The sequence below is a fragment of the Python bivittatus genome, unplaced genomic scaffold (genome assembly GCF_059951505.1).
Source record: "Python bivittatus isolate LINGU-HERP-01145 unplaced genomic scaffold, Pbiv_v1 ctg000060_np1212, whole genome shotgun sequence".
NCBI lineage: Eukaryota > Metazoa > Chordata > Lepidosauria > Squamata > Pythonidae > Python > Python bivittatus.
The window spans coordinates 9,821,582-9,841,703 of NW_028277044.1; the positions used below are offsets into that span (position 1 = coordinate 9,821,582).

The window sequence follows — 20,122 nt, forward strand, 5'->3', positions numbered from 1 at the left end:
TTGGCAAAACTCAATTCTCTTTCCCCAGACCATGCCAAAGAAAATTTTAGCTCCTTGGTATATTACCTCTCTTGCTGTTTTCCAGGACAAGATGTCACATTTGGTTCCCTTTCAAAATAATGTTGCTGTCAAGTGAAACTTTCTTTTCAACTGCCTGTTACTTCCTAAGGATCTGTACAGTAAATCTGATGGAATCAATTTGTATTTACAGATTGTGTGTGTTATACTTCCATGTACACTCTATCTCTACGACTGAACCTTCTCTGTTAAGTTTCCCCGTTTGGGGTCTTAATCCCCAAGCGAGTTGCAGAATGCCTAAAACACAGGCAATATGACCAATAAAGTTAGTGATGACAGACCAGCCAAGTCATGCAGTTCTAACTTAAGTAAACACCCCATTTAGGCTGGCTTTTTGGTTCATATCTACAGAGAAAACACTTTTTACTGGTGTATATGAAAAGTCATTCTAACATAAAGGGCAAGGTGCAGAGATCAGAATCCGCCCCCCATAATAAGTGGGGTCAAAATGTTGGACCCTCTTTGTATGTGGGGAAGTTTCTGAGAGCCAAAACTGGTGCCTTAAGCTTTGAGATGTTTCAGGCTCCCATTTTGCTCCCCCAAACTTCTAAAATTCCCTCCCAAACAGGCCTTAGCCTCTGTTTAATGTTGGTCTTTAATAGGGAACATATCAACCTAAAAAGAAATCCCAGTGAGCAAAATTAGGTTTATTCGCTAGTATTTGTGCTTACAGTTCAGTTTTCTTTGTTTAGCAGGCAAAATAAAAAAAAAAAGCACATTTTGTAAAATGTGAACTAACTGCATTTAAAAAACATCTCTGTTTCTTGCTAAAGTGAGAAGTAGATCTTTCCCATTTTGGGTTTACACATTTTCCAGGTAGTCTTATTAGTCCAGCAACATTCATAAGCTCCATACCAAAGTATAGAACTTGTGCCTAGATATTTATGAAATCTGATCCACTTGAATTAAGTCCATGTAGTAAAATAACCAAGCATAAAAATGGAACTGGAACTTTAGACATACTGAACAAAACCTACACAATGATTGTGTCACAACAGTACAACAGGCAATTTGGCTTATATATTGTCTAATTTATTGCAAAGAAATCTGGGACTAGGTCTAAACAATACAACACAAGGCCACAAATACCCAAACTTTAATATATAAACGTGCTTGCTTAACACAACATTTGCAGTATTCATAAAAAGCTTGAAGGTGACTGCTCAAGAGGTAGGTGCCGTATCTTTTTCTGACATCTTTTTAGTTCACAGCTGCTTCTGCTGGGACTCATAATGCTAGTCTGATCCGCGTGTGGGAGTAAATGTGTAATAACTCTTTTTCACTGGATCTAAAATGGTTTCCTGCAGAAATTTTCAAAGTTGCAGAATGTGAAAAGCTAGTGTGTCTGTTTTCAGAATTAGCTAGCATCCTGATGTGGTAGCTTTCTATGTGGCAAGGGCTTAATTAAGAAGAAACATTCAAATCTGCACTTTTAAATAAGAATGCATCTTCTTCTAGTTGTTCCAATATTTTAATTGGCTTAAAGATCCTTGCTTTGAAATTGTTGATGTGTATCTCTGTAGAAGTAAAGAGAGACACTTAGATGTCAAGAGACATGTTATTAACAAAATAGGACAGCATCAAAGCATAAAGCCACACCAAAGGGTTTTGTTTGTTTGTTTGTTTTTTGTGTTGTATGTATCGTATTGAAATATTTAGTTTAGACAATAAACATTGCTTGTTTACAAGCCTAAGTAAATGACACTGAAGCAGAAGTGTTACAAAAATGGTATGATTGCTTCTTTAAAATATGATTAGCAGTAATTGTGCATTGGAGTTCTGCTTAATAGCAAATTCTGTTATCTGCTCCCCAACATCTACAGATAAATGAGTTTAGGGTGGTGTACAAGTGATGTGTTGCCTTCAGACTCTCTTATTCTTTCCCAGCCTTCCCCAGGGATCAAAGGAATCACTTACTTGACATGTGGCATGCTGTGTATTCCATTTCCCTGAATTAATTATAGGCAAGGAAAGGTATCTAACCTTATTTCAGATACACTATGGAGTGGGAAGTTTATACATTCCCTACCATCACCTAGAATCCTTAGGTGAAATGGCCCATTGGTACCACGGATTATTTAATTATAAGCATGAACAGACAGCACTTGAACAAGCAACCAGCCACAAAGCTGCCAGATTTTTACTGTATTATAGCTGGCTTTGTCTATCATGTTTCTACTGAAATTTGGGGAGGGAGAGTGCCAGGTTGATAATTTTGTGTTCTTTTTCCAGTGTATTACAGATGGAACCACTTGTTGATACTTAGAATGTTACTTCAAAAATTCACCACAGGAAACCCTTTTTGTATTTTGCTTTTGGGGCCATATTCAAGCGTTTGTTCCTGATTGGTTAAAAACAACAACCACAACATGTTCCTGTTTTAATACATCATATTGCACAGCTGCAACCCATTCTACTGTGCAATTTGAATAATTCATTCCAGACTGATATTTGGAGGTAGTGGAATTAGAAGATGGCATAAAAAGGACAGAATAATAATCTCTGAAGAATGGGCTGAAGAATGGGCTGTTTCATACCCATGCTGGAAAATGACTGACTGACTGAATAAATAAATAAATATTTCATTATGGCCAGGGAGCAGAAAATTTAAGTAAAGCTGGCAATGAAACAGTAAATAAAAGAGTTAAAGGTAACAGTAAGATAACTCACAGCAGTAAGATAACTTGCATCATTCATGCTTCATGCTACACTCACTGAACAACACTTTGTGACATGTCAAGAAATTAAGTCATTCTGGTCTGATCTGACAGTAACAAAGTGCTAGAAGAGTGGTGGGGTTTTGAGCAAGTGTCCTTACAAAGAATGTAAAGACCCACTTCATTCTATAAAGATGCAGACAATATGATGCTAGTTGTTATAATACACTATCAGCTTCATTCTATAGAAAGGAAGCCCAATGTCACTGAAACCAATTAAATTAGAGGACTGGGCAATTTGTGGCTTGCAAACAACAATGCAACTTGGTATTTTGGTGGCGGAGTCGGCACAAATTGCTAGCACGGTTTTCCATCATTCTGGAAACTGAATAATGAAACTGTAAAATAGAGCTAATACTTTTCAAACCCCAAAAAACTCCCCATCCACCCCCAAACTGAAAAAAAGGTAATTCATGACCGTGTCTACATGTAACATCGCTGTACTTACTATTGCCTTTTCCCCCACCCCAAAAATTAAGTGTATTACCACCACTACTGAAAGATTTAGCAACCCTGATTTACAAATCAGTCTAAATTGCTAAACTTGATGGCTGAAGACTGTCTTGAATGAGCTATCAGCTACTTCTCAAACAGTAACATATGACCAAGGCTTATAACCACCAATTTCAAGGCAATGCATGGATGACTAATTCTTGGCAGGTGACAGCATCTTGCTGCATTGTCTTGGCTTAGACGCTAAGTGGAGTCAGGGCAGGTTAATATTTGGATGGGACACAACCAGGAAATTCCAGGGATGTAGGCTAGATAGGGAAGTTGGCAAACATCTCAGAACAAAGCAACAGCAAACCACTTCAGAACTGTTGCCAAGGTAAGTCTGTGAACAGAGACATAAAGGTATTAAGAGTTGAACTCTGAAGACTATAAAAAAGAAAAATGAAACTTGAGTACAAAGGATGTAGTGCTTTAAGAATTGGATTGTTTTTGCAAGTATCAAAACAAAAAAATGCATGATTTGCAGAAGGTGAGAAGGTTGTAACTGTCTTCCAGATGAAATGCTTCCAGCCTTCATGAGAGAGCAGCACAGCAAAGCTTCTGCAGGAACCTGAAAGAAAGACAGTGCTGCTTTAAGGAGTCCAGACTTTGAAGTTAATGCCACTCTTAAAGCAACAGCATCTTTTCTCATACCTGCATTAAAGCCTGAAAAAAGTTGGGCTGCTCTAGTGAATTTAGTAACTTCATAAAGAGGTGCTGTGCTAGCATGCATGCAAAATCCAAAATGCTTTTGAAGCATGCATAACCCTAGTCTCTCTCTCTGTGTATGTGCAGATACACATTTTGTTGCTGTTGTTGCTAGCCAAAATCAATCCACTGAAAGATGAAGGCCTCTGCATTGCAGGTTATGGGCTGTAACTGACCACCCTGGTCCAGCATGGGTTGGTAAGTGGTGTTTTTTGCTTTCCCAGTCTAGGGCTGAGAAAGTGTGTCTGGCCCAAAGTCACCCAGCCCTGATGTGTGCCCCTTTCTTGTCACTTTCTCCTTCATGGCAGGCACCTGAAAAAATTAACCGCTAAGAGAAAAGGGGCTGGAAAAGGAGAAATTTCTGCCCAATGAACTTTTAGTAGGCACATTTGGCAAAACAAATTTAAAAATGCACCAGTGAGGTTCTTTTCTGCCTAAGATGCTGGCCTGATGTTGAAGATACCAAATTTAGTGGTATTGACCACTGAGCCAAATCATTTGAATGGAGGTAAAGGATAAAATAATAGGAGATGCTCCTTTTCAAGGGATCAGAGTGCTACTGCAAAGTAAGAGCCTAGGTTAGGTTAACTTTTCACACAGGCTTTCTTTTCTCCTTCTTGTTTCTGTAAGTATTTTAGAGCTTGGAGTTTGTATGCTCAACCCTAAAGGTTCAGAGCATTCCAACATTCTTTTTGATTAGGCTTCTGTTTCCCTGCTCCAAGGGATTTCTATCACATTCTGTCCCCCTGTTTCTCAACCTTGGCAACTTTAAGATATGTAGATTTCAACTCCCAGAATTCTGGGTGTTGAAGTCCACCCATCTTAAAGTTGCCATGGTTGAGAAACACTGTTCAGTCCCATGTAATATAAAGGCAAATACTCCATCTGTTGGTTTTGACACCACGATGGAATTCAGTCCATGCAGAATGCAATTCACACTACCCCAACAGAATGCCTTTTTATAGATTAGTGGCAGAAGCCACAATGCATGTAACATTTTAGATCTCAGGCATCAAGTCATGGTTACCAATCAGAAATTGCATTTTATTTTCAGTCTCTTTTCAATTACCCACCTGTAGGAAGCCACAGTCCTCCTGATTATAGGTTTCACCAGGTTTCCCATTCATTTCAGTACTTCTCTGTGATTAAAGTGGGTTAGACTTAAGCATGGAGAAGCAATAACCATACTGCACCAGTAGCATATGTTTTTGGCTACAAAAATTGTCCCTGCCACAATATTAATACACCCAACAAATGTTTAATGGATCCTTCTAGCTGCAGTTGGTTTGTAAAATCCCCTACTTCCCCTGTATAGAATAATTTCTTTTAGGACTATTAGTCAAAGGAGCATCTGAATTCTCATTTCAACATCAATTATCTAATAATATTGCATCAATATATTTTTGGAAATGCAAACTTTGCAAATGACATGCTGTAGCTCTAAGGACTATTTGCATGATGATGCATGTACATAACTCTTAATAGTGCATTATGCAAAGACATTTAGAGGTCACTGTACCTCGCTGCCCTTGTGAATACAGGTTCAGGTCTGAAATAAGTATTATGCTTTTAAAAAATCAAGATTCTTATGGCACATGGGAGGGCGGGCAGAAAACTCTGGTGTCCTACTGCAATTTCACATTACATCCATTTATTTATTGTAGGGTTTTTTTTCCTGGTTCATTCATATCTGCTCTTTCTACAAAATACCTGCAAATTTTTTACAGTAATTATACATATATACTTTTGCCAGTGGTGGAGTCCAGAATTCAAATATAGCCATCCAAATTGCTGCAGAAAAGTAATATATTAAACATTTTATATTAAAATGCAGTGCTTTCCCAAACATGTAAGCAATTCAGCTACTAAGGTTTTATCCTGATTTTACACAAAAGATAAGTGCTTTGAAAAGAAGCTATTTTTTTTCCCTTGAGGAACTAAAGAACTGGCAAATGGTATAAAATGCAATTATATGCAAATAAAGCTGGACACCCCCTCCCCATTTTTTTTTTAAATAACTCAATGTTAACTCTACAGTGAATAAAATTCTGCCACTGAAATTTTAAAAAATATTCCGGAGACTTCCCCGCTTGTATATGTAAACCATTCTTATGGCACGTAATAGTGCAGATGGATATAAAGCTGGCAGTGGCATCTGGTATCCTTGGCTAGGCACCTGGATCCCAGAGCCCCAGCTGGACCCATCCTGTCCCTGCTATTGGTTCAATTTTTTCCCCCCAATCTGATCTGATCTGATCATAATCCCATTCTGGAAACTACTTCCCAGCTACTATTTGTTTGCCAAAGTGCCCAAGAGTGACAACACTTTAAAGGCTTTATGGAAAATAGAGGCTCCAACCAGCTGATCTCAGCACTGATACCCACCATTGCCAGGCTAGTATAGCAGTGACTACCGATAGAAGGAGCCTACAAGGGCCATTTTGCCCCATTCAGCCTGGAGATGGACCCGGGTAAAGACTTTTTCCCTAGGAGGCCTTCAGGCTGTTTTTGTTCTCTTTTAAAAATGATGTTTGATATATTCTCCATAGGACAATGTCTTTCTGCACTAAGACATTCTTTATACTGGGCGTGTATAACAACCATTCCTAAATAAGTTGTACTTATCATCCAACACAGTTTCATTTATTTAAAATCAGAGACAAAGCAAAAAGGGATTTTAAGATAATACAATAAGATCATCAACACATAAAAAATATGTCAATGATTTGTCAACCACAGAATTAACTTTAAAAAATCAACCTTCCCCCAGATGAATAGATGTTGCTACTTTGACAAGCCAAAGAGAACACACCAGAGCTAAGTATAGCAGAGTAGGAGCTGCAGCACCAGCTGGGTTGCCTGGCTGGACTACAAAAACAAAAGGATGATCTAGCTGTGGCAACTTGCACTAGGTGGCTGATTATTTGATAGGGTTATAAATTTATCAGCTGCATTTTCCAGTTCAGGGCTTATTCGTGCATCTACAAACCCAGGAGATATGAAGCAATAAGCCTACTCCTGCACAGGCCTATCTCACTTGACAGTAATGGATTTTCATATCTAGGAAAGTTTTTGCACATCATTAAGTCATCATATAATGACCCAACTGACTAGAGCTGAATATAGCAATGGTACTTGGCTATAACACCTCACCGGATGATGTTTTTGCAGAGATTGAAATAAATGATCTGAGTTTGCAACCATGCTTGCCGAAGATCAATATATATATTCCATTCCATTAATGCGAACAAGGAGGCTAACTTTTAGACAAGCTGGAGGAGCAAATACTATTGCATTTAAGGGCAAATGGAAATCCTCAGTAGAAGACCCAATACTCTCAATAGTGTAGCCCTTTCTCTTAGTTATGAGAACTCTATTGTATGTATCGAATGCTTTAGAGTTCCTGTAAAGTTAGGTACCTCAAGGCCAATAACCTCTGAGACATGTCTGTTCACACAAAGATGCCTTTTTGGTTTTTCCTTCTCTAAAAAGAATTGCTACCTTTAGCCATGAAGGAAGCTCCATCCCAATTGCACTGATTGTTGGATGTGCTCCCTAAAGTCACTAAGTATTGAATGTGTTTTGTTATACACAGCAGGATTAAGCCTGGATATTCATTCTGGTGTACATCAGAGCATACTGAGAGCTGTGAAATATTATACAGGTAGTCCTCATTTAGTGACCATTCACAGTTACAACAGTGATGAAAACGTAACTTTACAACCAATCCTCACATTTACAACCTTTGCAGATCTGTAAAGCAAAGGAAAGCTGAAGTAAGTTCATAAGCCCAATTGTGGTTTCACTTAGCGACCACTTTGTTTAACGACCAAGTTGCAGGTCCCAGTTGTGGTCACTAAATGAGGAGTAACTGTATATGATTATTTATACTAGGAGGCTATTGCAATATACTGAACTTTCAGATGAGAAACATACATAAAGCTACCAGTTTCAACCATTGTATGGTCACATAAATAAAATACATATGAAAACCCTTTTTCTTACAAGATGCAGTCAGATGCTGACTACCTCCCTCAACTTTTGAATATCCTAGGAGTACTCTGTAATAGTTATTTTTAATTATATAAAAGCAAAGTTCTGAAAACAATTTGAAACATCCTACAATGGTACAGAATATCTTGTTTTACATGACCTGACAAATAAGCAGTTGCATAACGGAGCTGGCAATGATTCATCATTACAAAATGAAGCATCTAGTGAATCATATGAGTTGTTAAATGATTTCCAGCCCGTTTGCCCCACAACCTTTGCTTTATCCAATGTGCTCTTGGTAATTTCCATCACAAAAACACCTAAACCAGAGGTTTTATAACCTAGATCTTTTTCGGGTGCAGTTTTTCTCTGCTTGTACAATCCGGTGGACTGAATGGGTCCGTAGACCTGGTAAAAGTTGGACTCGATGGTTTTCTAAACCATTTTGATGTTTCAACTGACTTAATCATATGGAGAAATGCCTTTCAAAGAGATGCCATATGGTATTTTCAGAATTGTTCTACTGGTACCTGTGCCCAGGTAAAAGTCCTCTTTTGTATCAGCTTGCCACATGGAATGCACATTATCTTCTTTTGCTTTGCTGGTGGGATGGGGAAAAATCATGTATGTGTGTGTGTGTATGTACATGCATGCATGCACACACACACACATACTGCTGATACTGACTGACTTTTGCATTCTGAGAACAGTTTTTGATAATCTGGATTTACAACACACACACACACACACACACACAAAGGTACAGATATTCCAAGCAGAATTATCCAAATATATATTTGATATTTTAATCAAAAGGAGCATATCTGATGCAACCCAAAGGAGTGCTGAATAATATTCATCTGGCCAAGCATGAAGTATTTCTCTGCTGCTAAGTGCCCCACAGCATTGCTGGATCTCGATGCCATTTCCCTCTTCTTCTCTTGGGGTCGTCAACTTTGTTCCCATTATTCTTGTAATCCACCTAGTTGTGGTGAAACACGCAAATGACCTCACCAATCTTCCTGTGGGTCATTATACCAGATGAAACGTCATGACAAGATCAGCAAAATCATAAGGCTCACCATAGGATTTCAGCAGCAGTTGGCAAAGGTGACAAAGCAATAGAAATAAAATTATGCTGAGAAAAACAAGCACAGAAGCAAACACTGTATGCTTGCAATGTGTGCCTAAATGACAGACATGGAATGTATTTTTCAAGATTCGGGTGTTTTATTTTTTCCTTTAAAAAGGGGTGTGTGTGCATAAATCAAGACAAATGGTTTGATCTCATTGCTAACCCTGTAGAAGGAAGCAGTACTTTAATGCAGGGAGCAGTGTCCTCAAATGCTCCTATTCTATCTAGCTTTTTTCCCCACAAGTCTTGCAAATAAATGAATGAAGATTGATAGTAAGTGGTAACCTAGACAGCAAGCAGCTTTTGTGGGGATCTATGAGAGCGTGCGAAAGTTTTCAGGAGAAAAACGAACTGATCTCCATAGTCAAAAGGATCCCCTCCATCACTGTCACCACCAATTCGCTCATTTTGCGTCATCCTAAACCATTTTGAATTATTGCACTTAAAACAGTTCTGACTTTACTAGGAAGCTGAAATTCAGTAATCCAAGTGCATTACATAACAAATTTGCCTCACTTACAGCACACACAAAAGCTATGGGAGAGAGAGAGAGAGAGAGACAGAGAGAGAAGGAAAATATACACAGAATTAGAACGATGAGCTACAGAGCAGTGCTTCTTATACTATATTTTAGGAAATATTTTGCTGAGCTGATTGATTAGGACGCATGGATTTCTTTGGTTGTGTCCATTTTACATTTATGTAGTCTAGCAGTCTCATTCTGCACCACCAATCTGTCAGTCTTCAGTGTTTCATGGCAACGTTAGGGATATTCGGCCCCAAGCCAGATCTCACAAGCATTTCCGGTCCAACCTTCCCAGCACTCACAGTTTCCACAGTTACATATACCATTTCCTGGGACAAAACAACACAGGCTATCATGATCCATAATTGAAGTTAAACATGAGATGCTCTGTGAAAGTAACACACCATCAGAAAAGCAGCTTTTATTTTTCTCTCTACATGTTTTCCCCTTCTGGCCTGAACTGAAGCACTCTCGAGGCTTAAGGCATCTCTTCTCCCCTTAGATACCTCTAAACAACCCAAAATCAGGGCCCTGAGAGCCACAAGAGGGACCCTGGTGGATCACACATAAGCCCCAACGTGTTCTTTTTTTTAGATTTTTTATCCCGTCTTTATTATCTTTATAAATAACTCAGAGTGACAAACTTACCTAATACTCCTTCCTCTTCCTCTTTTCCCCACAACAACAACAACCCTGTGAGGTGGGTTGGGCTGAGAAGGTGTGACTGGCCCAAAGTCACCCAGCGGCATTCATGCCTAAGGCAGGACTCACAGTCTCCTGCTTTCTAGCCTGGCTCTTTTCTGCATCTCTGTTCTAAGGAGATCAGATGGTGAGCAAAAACTGAGGTAGGATCCTCTAGGAGGTAGCAACTGCTCTAAAGTAAAACTCACCAAAGTTCACAGTTCAGATGGCATTTCAGCCCAGGTCTCCCCAGTCCAATTCTAGCACTAACAACTCAATATCATTTCCTGCCAGCTAAGGGATCATCTTTCAGGGCATGCTGAGGAATCCCTGGGTCAGGTCAGGCTCCAAGCGGGCTGGACTTGTCTCAAAATGCTGCAGCTGTATTTATCTAGCATTATATTCCTTCTCCTTCCCACTCATATGCACAAACCCAATCACAATTTCACCGAATCTGTTGAGGGATTCCTCAACATGCCCTGAAAGATGATCCCTTAGCTGGCAGGAAACGATATTCTGGGTGTCATTTGCAGTTCTTGGGTGTAATGGAACAAGTTACTCCTACCTCTTTTGTAAATCAGTTTTTTAATGGGAACCGGAAGGGAAGGAAATAGTCAATAAATTCCAATTTGTTCCCCCCCCCCAAACATTCCTAAAGAATGCTCAAAATGACCACTACTTTTCAGGGAGACTCAAACAGGCTCACACATCACCACTGTATGCAATATTGGACAGGTGCCCTGAGATGGTAGGGATAAGTTTAGCTTTCTGTTATAAAACAGAGATTGGCTGTTCTCTCCTTCTGTGTGTGTCTATGTGTGTGTGTGTGTGTGTGTGTGTGTGAGAGAGAGAGAGAGAGAGACATTAATGCTTTCCTGTTGACCCTATAGCCTTTGCTTCATACCCATAGCCCTTTTCTTTTTTCAGGTCTACTTAGTAGGATTTTGCTCACTTCTTCATGAATGAAGACTATCTTTGAAAGTTAGGAAGGCATTTCTTCCCATTCATTTGGAATCATTTGTTTTGCAAAGCAATAACTTGTAAGGGTGCTTTGCCTCTCTGTTTATAGCACAACACGCTCTAAACCAAAGAGGCTGTTAGTTGGGTAAGAGCAGTTTAGACCAATTGCATCTTCTCAGAGAGCAGATAGGTTGAATATAGAGATCATACAACACCTGTGCAAATAAGGCCATCATATTTGTCACAATCCCGGTCATCACATTCACAGAATTCTCCAGTAGTGTACCATTCCTGGGAAGAACAGATGCATTTTCCACAGTGACAGGAACCTGAAAGCACAGAAAAATTATAACTGGCACTTATAGAACAGTAGAATTTTTCAATCAGGCATGGGACATTTTAGGTAATCAGTGCCTATCAATAAATGATTGTCTACAAGGAGATCATCAAGATAAAAGCCTATTGGTGAGAAGGATGTTCTTTGGGGAGCTTTAACTTGAAGGGTTCTTTATAATGCCCTACAGTAATTTCCCTCCATTTTGATTTAATCAGGAGCTGCTTGGAAGAAGGACATTTTGTCTTTGTTCCAAAGCTCTAAAATCAAAGCTATTCTTCTCTGTGGGATTAAAGGAGAGTGGATGAAGGCATGTGAGAAGATTTAGCTAAGGTAAAGGGAAGAGAAAGGAGAAAACCCCAAGGTTACTGAAACTACAGAGATTTAATCAGGAATAAAAACAGGGTGAGATAGTATGAACAAATCTCATTGGACTGTATATTATCCTTTAGCATTTTTTTTTTTTGAGCACTTTTTTCCCAGACCAGAGTGTAAACGTTTGGGCATGAGCTCTATGAAAAGAACAACAGTCCCCTAGGGTTTCACTCTATTAGGTGTGCTTTACCTAATGCCACACCACACTGTACCAGGACGTCCATCTTTTTAATAGTCATTTTTTTCTGCACGGCAGAGTTAATTCTCTCCAGCAAGAATTGTCTTCAAACTAATAATCTCAACATGTGTGCAGATATGCTAAACTCCCCCTGAATAACAAGCAGTGTGCAGAAATGCCAGATCATCCTTTGAATCAAGCTTGACTTCAAGTGACTTCACTAGTTTTCTTTGTGACAATCCAGATGTAGATTCCCATTGCCTTCTCCTAGTATGTTTCTTTCAACTTCTCCATCCACCATAAATCCCTAGTATTTCCTGAGTCTTTATCCAAGTAGTAACCAGGTCCAATCCTACTTTGTTTCTATACCCAGACAAGTTGACAATTTAGCTTTTTCAAGGTCAGCCAAGTTCACCTAGATGCTGGCCTTATTCTGCAAAACCAACTAGCAGACAAGATTGTCATCCAAAAGTCAAGTTGTACTGCAGTTGTACGCTTGGTGTGTTTTTAAAATTTACCTATAAAATATATTACTTCGTTTTCATATTCAAGTGGAAGTTCAACTTAAAAATAGTACATTGTGGGTATACTTTCCCAATGGCTGAGTCTTTGGGAAAAGGTAGCTTTAAAAGTTTTGAAGAAGTCAAATTTATGTGAATTCAAGAAATCCAAGAATCTCCAGATTATATAGGATGACTCTGCCATAAATACGGCCCAAGCTAATTTGACATGCACATAGAGAAAAACCATTGTAACTATTTTTAAGTTGCCAAAACAGGGCAGTAGCTGAGAATCTGGGGTTATGCTATCATCTAAGTCAGTGTTTCTCAACCTCAACAACTTTAAGATGTGTGGACTTCAACTCCCAGAATTCTGGGAGTTGAAGTCCACACATCTTAAAGTGTTGAGGTTGAGAAACACTGCTGTAAGTCAGCTCACAACTGCACCATCTACATCTAACTCAGGCATTTCCAAGACTTCCAAGACGCTGAGTCTTTCAGCTCTGAAGAGCTGAAGCAAATCATAGTCAGTTTGAAGCCAGGATGAATAACACTGCCCAAGGTTGGGATATGGGACAACAATGCTCCCTAATGCATCTGGAAAGCTGACTCACTGGTGAGAGGCTTGAAGGCAAGGGGATCCACAGGATATGATTTTTAAAAAGTCAAGATAGCAGCCATGGTGTGATTGATGCTCCACCCAATTTTGTGTGTGTTGCACATAAAGAACAAGTGAAACTTCAATCATATCATTATGGCCACCAGCTTAACTTCTTTTTGCCATACCCTGTGGTCACCCTTGCCTAAATAAATGGAATTCAGCTTTGTTTCCCAAAAAGTCTGTGCCATATACTCCTATGACCCCACTGGTGAAAACTAGATGCAACCTTAACTTTCCACCAAAGGTGCTTTGAAAGATGAGTTCAGCAATAGGCAATTTCTGATCTGCAGGCCAGACAAATGCAGTAAACATCAGCAAATGTCAAAAACAGTTAACTAGCACAATGGGACCAAAGACAGATAAAAATGGAGAGACAGAAAGAGAAAGGAGCAACAGGCAATAAATTACATTACCTATCTCGCTATATATATCAAAAAGACCAAGCTTTCTAGGGCCATTGGAAACCCTGCTATGGGTAATTAGCATGGACAGTTCCACAAGGAATGGCCTTTGGACATTCCAGCTTTAACCCGTTGATGTCGCTAATGACAGTAGAATAGAGATGGAAAGTAAGACACCATGTGATTCCTCCTCTGTTCTGCACTATGAAGGAAACAGGTTGCTACATGAGGATGATGTACCCAACAATTTCTAGGCTCTCAGTAGGAAAATTCAAAAAACAAAGCAAAGCAAAACAAAAAATCACTCTTCCTTCTATTTGTTCTAGAGAGAGAAAAATGAGAATTCTTTGGTAGAAGGGTTAAGAACTAGAGTGAATCAGGAGGTTCAGCCTAATGGGAGGCAGTCTATTTTAAGTATCTTTTATGAGAGAACCCTGGGGATTTTAAATTATTTCCCTTCCTGCTTTATAACAGAGTCTCATCTCGATTCTGGAGAATCAGATTTGGTAAAAGGCTGTTATCTATATCGCTACTTAGAACCTGGATCTCTTTTCTGATAAATCATGTGAAAAAAAAATTTTAAATGTGATTTTGGCATCACACACACACACAATAGAACACATAAAACACAAAAGGATAGGTGTGCTGTAGCAGTGCATGTTATTCATGCAAATTATAATCAAATCCTGCAATGCTACTTTGCCTGCCCCAATTTCCCAAAATGTTTGAGGAAGACTGAATGCAGCCCTATATTCTTAGGTTAAGCATCTCCACTAAGTAGATGAAGTATTATGGGAGACTGGATTTATTCTACAAAAATAAAAATACCACGTTCTACTTCATCTTAGATTCTTTTCTTCTCCCCTGGATTCACCATCAAGGCATTCTAACCTGAACCCTATTTGTTGCAAATGCCACTGATCTTAAAAGACTAGATTAAACTGCAATTTAGTAAGTGAAAGCTAAATGTAATTTTAAAACCTCTAAAATTAAGGAACTAAGTGAACTTTGATGGATATGACTTGCATGGACAGTGCAAGAGAAAGAGTGTGGGTGGTGGAAGAGAACTTTCCCATTCTGTTCAATAGCAAATTTCCTTCTTACAAGTTTAGCAAATGTACAGCCACCCGCTGCTGGTAGCACTTAGAGCATAATGCATAATACATATCCCATAATACACAATGACCCCATATTGATATATACACCCACAGAGACACCGTCAAATGGAATTGCACATGGTTGGTAAACAGTTCCTGAGGGCAAAGCTTCTAAATACAATGTGGAATACTTCCCAACAAGAGTTCTCTGTATTATAAACATATTTTGAAAAGCTCTTTAACAGCAAGGGGTTACCAAAGAAAGCGCTACACATTGTACTTTTCACTCTTCAGGAACATGCCCATTCAAAGCATCACTCAGTTCCCCACATACTTACCCTTTCCTGAGCATAATATGCCATCGGCTGATTCACAAAAACTTCTGCTCTCGTCTTCTGCCATGTTGCATTTCCTTGGGTGTTGACACAATTTTCCAAACCATCCAGCCTTACAAATGCAGTGACCGCAGGAACAGGTCCCGTGATCTAGGTAGAAGGAGAATCCATGAGACAGGACTTTAATATGGAGAGGTGTTTATTCACCCTGTCCTTTCAGAGATGCTCATGAATCTGCATGTATTTCCACCTCTTACTAAGGCTGTGAGATTGATTAGGCTAAGAAAGAGAATGATTTGCCTCATATCTGATATATTCCTGCTCCCTCCCAGCACTGTTTTCCCTGTCATGTACTGAAGTTAGAAGAAAAGGCCTTTCTGCTAAATATCTGTAGAAGAGTCATGTCAGAAGTTTTGTTCAAGACCCTAATGAAACTTTGTCTTTATTTTTTTGTTTTATTGATTTCATTGTTATTTCTTTGATTGTTGTGAGCTGCCCAGAGTCACTGAGAGCTGGGCAGCATAGAAGTTTAATAAAATAATAATAATAATAATAATAATAATAATAATAATAATAATAGTTATTATTATTATTATTATTAGTGTGAATGCACCTGATGAAATTCTTATTTATAACAAAGTTGCATGATCTTGTCATGGAAGATAATGGTCTTATCTCCAAGTGAATGCTTGAGCCAAATCAAAATGGTTGCTATTGCATTCAAGTATCCGAGTTTGCAACAATCTGTAAAGAAAAAGCTCCTGTCCCCCCTGTAGCTTTGAGAAAGGATGACATTCAGCAGATGCAACAGCCTCTATTCAAATGAAGAAGATGAGTCTGCTGGATCTTTGCCTATCTCAGAATGCATTTCTAATTCTTGCATTTTTCCCACATGGAAGCTGGTCACAGCCTGGATTGGAGAATAATAGCCTGAGAAAGGAAAATCTGAAATCTATTCTCTTGTCCCAGCCTGATCCCTTCCTACAGACATTTAGAATTGTCTTTCTCCTCGCAAGACACATTAAAATGGATACTGAAAAGGTGGCAGGGATTTTGGTTTAGCCACAAGATGTTTCTGCTTTGGGATGTAAGGCCTTATTTTATTCCTTAGTCTCCATGCTGCTGGAAATGAACTTGTTTAGTGAAAACATTTGGAGACAAAGGGCTCTTCCGCATGCCAGGATCAGTGCACCCTTGCATATGCCTATAATGCCATTTACCTCCCAGTGGTCTTTGCACTTTGAGCTGATTAACTTCAGTTGTTAATTACCCCACCTGGTGTTCCAAGGAGAATGCAGTCAAGATGGATTTGTGGTATTTTCTCCATAGCTGCGCAGTGCAAAATTCCTCCTTAGAGGAAATTTCTACCAAGCCACAGCTCCTAGTTCCAGGGATTTCCCTTCTATTCCTGAAGTGAAAACACCATTGTTCCTTGCTACCATTCTTCTCTCGCAGGCAATCAGTAGAGGAATTTCTTGGAGTTATTTACTGTTTTCTCGGCCCAGAAAGCAGTGAGGGAGAAACAAGCAAGGAAGCAGAATCTCATTAGCTGCCATTTTTAGACCATTCCCTCCTCTCCAATTCCTCTCTGGAGTTACATTGGCCAGTTTTAGCAAGAAGCAAGAAAATACATGTAATACAGCACTGCAAGGATGCTGCTGGTATTGGGAGGCAAAATATCTGGGTGATCCTCAGTATTCTCTTTTTATTTGCATCCCTATGAAGCTGCAGATATTGTTGTTGTTGTTGTTTAGTCGTTAAGTCGTGTCCGACTCTTCGTGACCCCATGAACCATACTGCGCCAGGCCTTCCTGTCCTTCACTGCCTCCCTGAGTTTGCTCAGTTTCATGCTCATTGCTTCAGTGATGCTATCTAACCATCTCATCCTCTGCCGTCCTCTTCTCCTTTTGCCTTCAATCTTTCCCAGCATCAGGGTCTTCTCCAAAGAGATCTCTCTTCGCATTAGGTGGCCAAAATATCTGAGCTTGAGCTTCATTATCGATCCTTCCAATGAGCAATCAGGGTTGATTTCCTTTAAGATTGACTGGTTTGACCTCCTAGCAGTCCAGGGGACTCTCAAGAGTCTTCTCCAGCACCACAGTTCAAAGGCATCAATTCTTCGGCGCTCGGCCTTTTTTATGGTCCAGCTCTCACAGCCATACATTACTACTGGAAAAACCATAGCTTTGACTATGCAGATCTTTGTCGGCAAGGTGACGTCTCTGCTTTTTAATATGCTATCTAGGCTTGCCATAGCTTTCCTCCCAAGGAGCAAGCGTCTTTTAATTTCATGGCTGCAGTCTCCGTCTGCGGTGATCTTGGAGCCCAAATAAATGAAGTCTGTTACTGCTTCCATTTCTACCCCTTCTATTTGCCAGGAATTGATGGGTCCAGATGCCATGATCTTAGTTTTTTTAATGTTGAGTTTCAAGCCAGCTTTTGCACTCTCCTCTTTCACCCTCATCAAGAGGCTCTTTAGTTCTTCTTCACTTTCTGCCATTAGGGTGGTATCGTCCGCATATCTGAGGTTGTTGATGATTCTCCCTGCAATCTTAATTCCGGCTTGTGATTCTTCCAGCCTGGCATTTCTCATGATGTACTCTGCATATAGGTTAAATAAGCAGGGTGACAGTATACAGCCTTGTCGTACACCTTTCCCTATTTTGAACCAATCGGTTGTTCCATGACCGGTTCTAACTGTTGCTTCTTGGCCCGCATACAGATTTCTCAGGAGACAGGTAAGGTGGTCTGGTATTCCCATCTTTTTAAGAATTTGCCACAGTTTGTTGTGATCCACACAATCAAAGGCTTTTGCATAGTCAATGAAGCAGAAGTAGATATTTTTCTGGAACTCTCGTGCTTTCTCCATGATCCAGCGAATGTTGGCGATTTGATCTCTAGTTCCTCTGCCTCTTCGAAACCCAGCTTGTACATCCGGTAGTTCTCGGTTCATGTATTGCTGAAGCCTAGCTTGTAGGATTTTGAGCATAACCTTGCTAGCATGTGAAATGAGTGCAATTGTGCGATAGTTTGAGCATTCTTTGGCGTTGCCCTTCTTTGGAATTGGAATGTAAACTGACCTTTTCCAATCCCGTGGCCACTGTTGCGTTTTCCAAACTTGCTGGCATATTGAGTGCAGCACTTTAACACCATCATCTTTTAGTATTTTAAATAACTCAGCTGGAATACTGTCATCTCCACTAGCTTTGTTGTTAGCAATGCTTCCTAAGGCCCACTTGACTTCACTCTCTAGGATGTCTGGCTCAAGGTCAGTGATCACACCAGCGTGGACATCAGGGACATTAAGATCTTTCTTGTATAGTTCTTCTGTGTATTCTTGCCACCTCTTCTTAATCTCTTCTGCTTCTGTTAGGTCCCTGCCTTTTTTGTCCTTTATCATGCCCATCTTTGCACTAAACGTTCCTTTCATATCTCCAATTTTCTTGTAGAGATCTCTAGTCTTCCCCATTCTATTGTTTTCCTCAATTTCTTTGCATTGTTCATTTAAGAAGGCCTTCTTATCTCTCCTTGCTATTCTCTGGAAATCTGCATTCAGTTGCTTATATCTTTCCCTTTCACCCTTGCTTTTCGCATTCCTTCTTTCCACAGCTATTTGTAAAGCCTCATCAGACAGCCATTTTGCTTTCTTGCATTTCTTTTCTTTGGGATGGTTTTAGTTGCTGCCTCCTGTACAATGTTACGGACCTCCGTCCATAGTTCTTCAGGCACTCTGTCTACCAAATCTAATCCTCTAAATCTATTCATCACCTTCACTGTGTACTCACAAGGAATATGATCTAAGTCATACCTGAGTGGTCTAGTGGTTTTCCCTACATTCTTCAATTTGAGCCTAAATTTTGCAGTAAGAAGCTCATGATCTGAGCCACAGTCAGCTCCTGGTCTTGTTTTTGCTGTCTGTATAGAGCTTCTCCATCTTTGGCTGCAAAGTATATAATCAATCTGGTTTCGGTATTGACCATCTAGTGATGTCCATGTGTAGAGTCGTCTCTTGTGTTGTTGGAAAAGAGTGTTTGCTATGACTAGCTTGTTCTCTTGACAGAACTCTATTAGCCTTTGCCCTGCTTCATTTTGTACTCCAAGGCCAAATTTGCCTGTTATTCCGATTACTCCTTGACTTCCTACTTTAGCATTCCAATCCCCTATGATGAAAAGGACATCTTTTTGGTGCTAGTTCTAGAAGGTGTTGTAGGTCTTCATAGAAGCGATCAACTTCAGCTTCTTCAGCATCAGTGGTTGGGGCATAGACTTGGATGACTGTGATATTGAATGGTTTGCCTTGGATACGCACTGAGATCATTCTGTCGTTTTTGAGGTTGTACCCCATTACTGCCTTTCCCACTCTCTTATTCACTATGAGTGCAACTCCATTTCTTCTAAGGGTTTCTTGCCCACAGTAGTAGATATAATGGTCACCCGAATTAAATTCACCCATTCCCGTCCATTTCAGTTCGCTGATTCCCAAGATGTCGACGTTCAATCTTGTCATCTCATGTTTGACCACATCCAGCTTGCCTTGGTTCATAGATCTTACATTCCAGGTACCTATACAATATTGTTCTTTACAGCATCGGACCTTCTTTTCGCTTCCAGATACATCCACAGCTGAACGTCCTTTCGGCTTTGGCCCAGCCGCTTCACTCTTTCTGGAGCTACTTGGAAATGCCCTCCGCTCTTCCCCAGTAGCATATTGGACACCTTCCGACCTGAGGGGCTCATCTTCCGGCATCATATCTTTTAGCCTTTTAACATTGTCCATGGGGTTTTCTTGGCAAGGATACTGGAGTGGGTTGCCATTTCCTTCTCCAGTGGACCACATTTTGTCAGAACTCTCTGTCATGACCTGTCCGTCTTGGGTGGCCCTGCACGGTATAGCTCATGGCTTCACTGAGTTACGCAAGCCCCTTCGCCACGACAAGGCAGTGATCCATGA

The 20,122-nt window shown here is 39.9% G+C and overlaps 1 protein-coding gene across 1 annotated transcript in view; it reads right to left on the bottom strand.

Annotated features, from left to right (window-relative positions):
- Window positions 1-5,593: 5,593 nt before the first annotated feature.
- Window positions 5,594-20,122, bottom strand: part of ITGBL1 (integrin subunit beta like 1) — a 187,214-nt gene continuing 172,685 nt past the window's right edge. The window contains exons 9-11 of the mRNA XM_088136485.1: window positions 15,175-15,321; window positions 11,506-11,619; window positions 5,594-9,978 (exon numbers count right to left, since the gene is read on the bottom strand). Coding sequence (XP_087992611.1) covers window positions 9,887-9,978; window positions 11,506-11,619; window positions 15,175-15,321 — 353 coding nt within the window. The 3' untranslated portion in view covers window positions 5,594-9,886. The remainder of the gene's footprint in view (window positions 9,979-11,505; window positions 11,620-15,174; window positions 15,322-20,122) is intronic.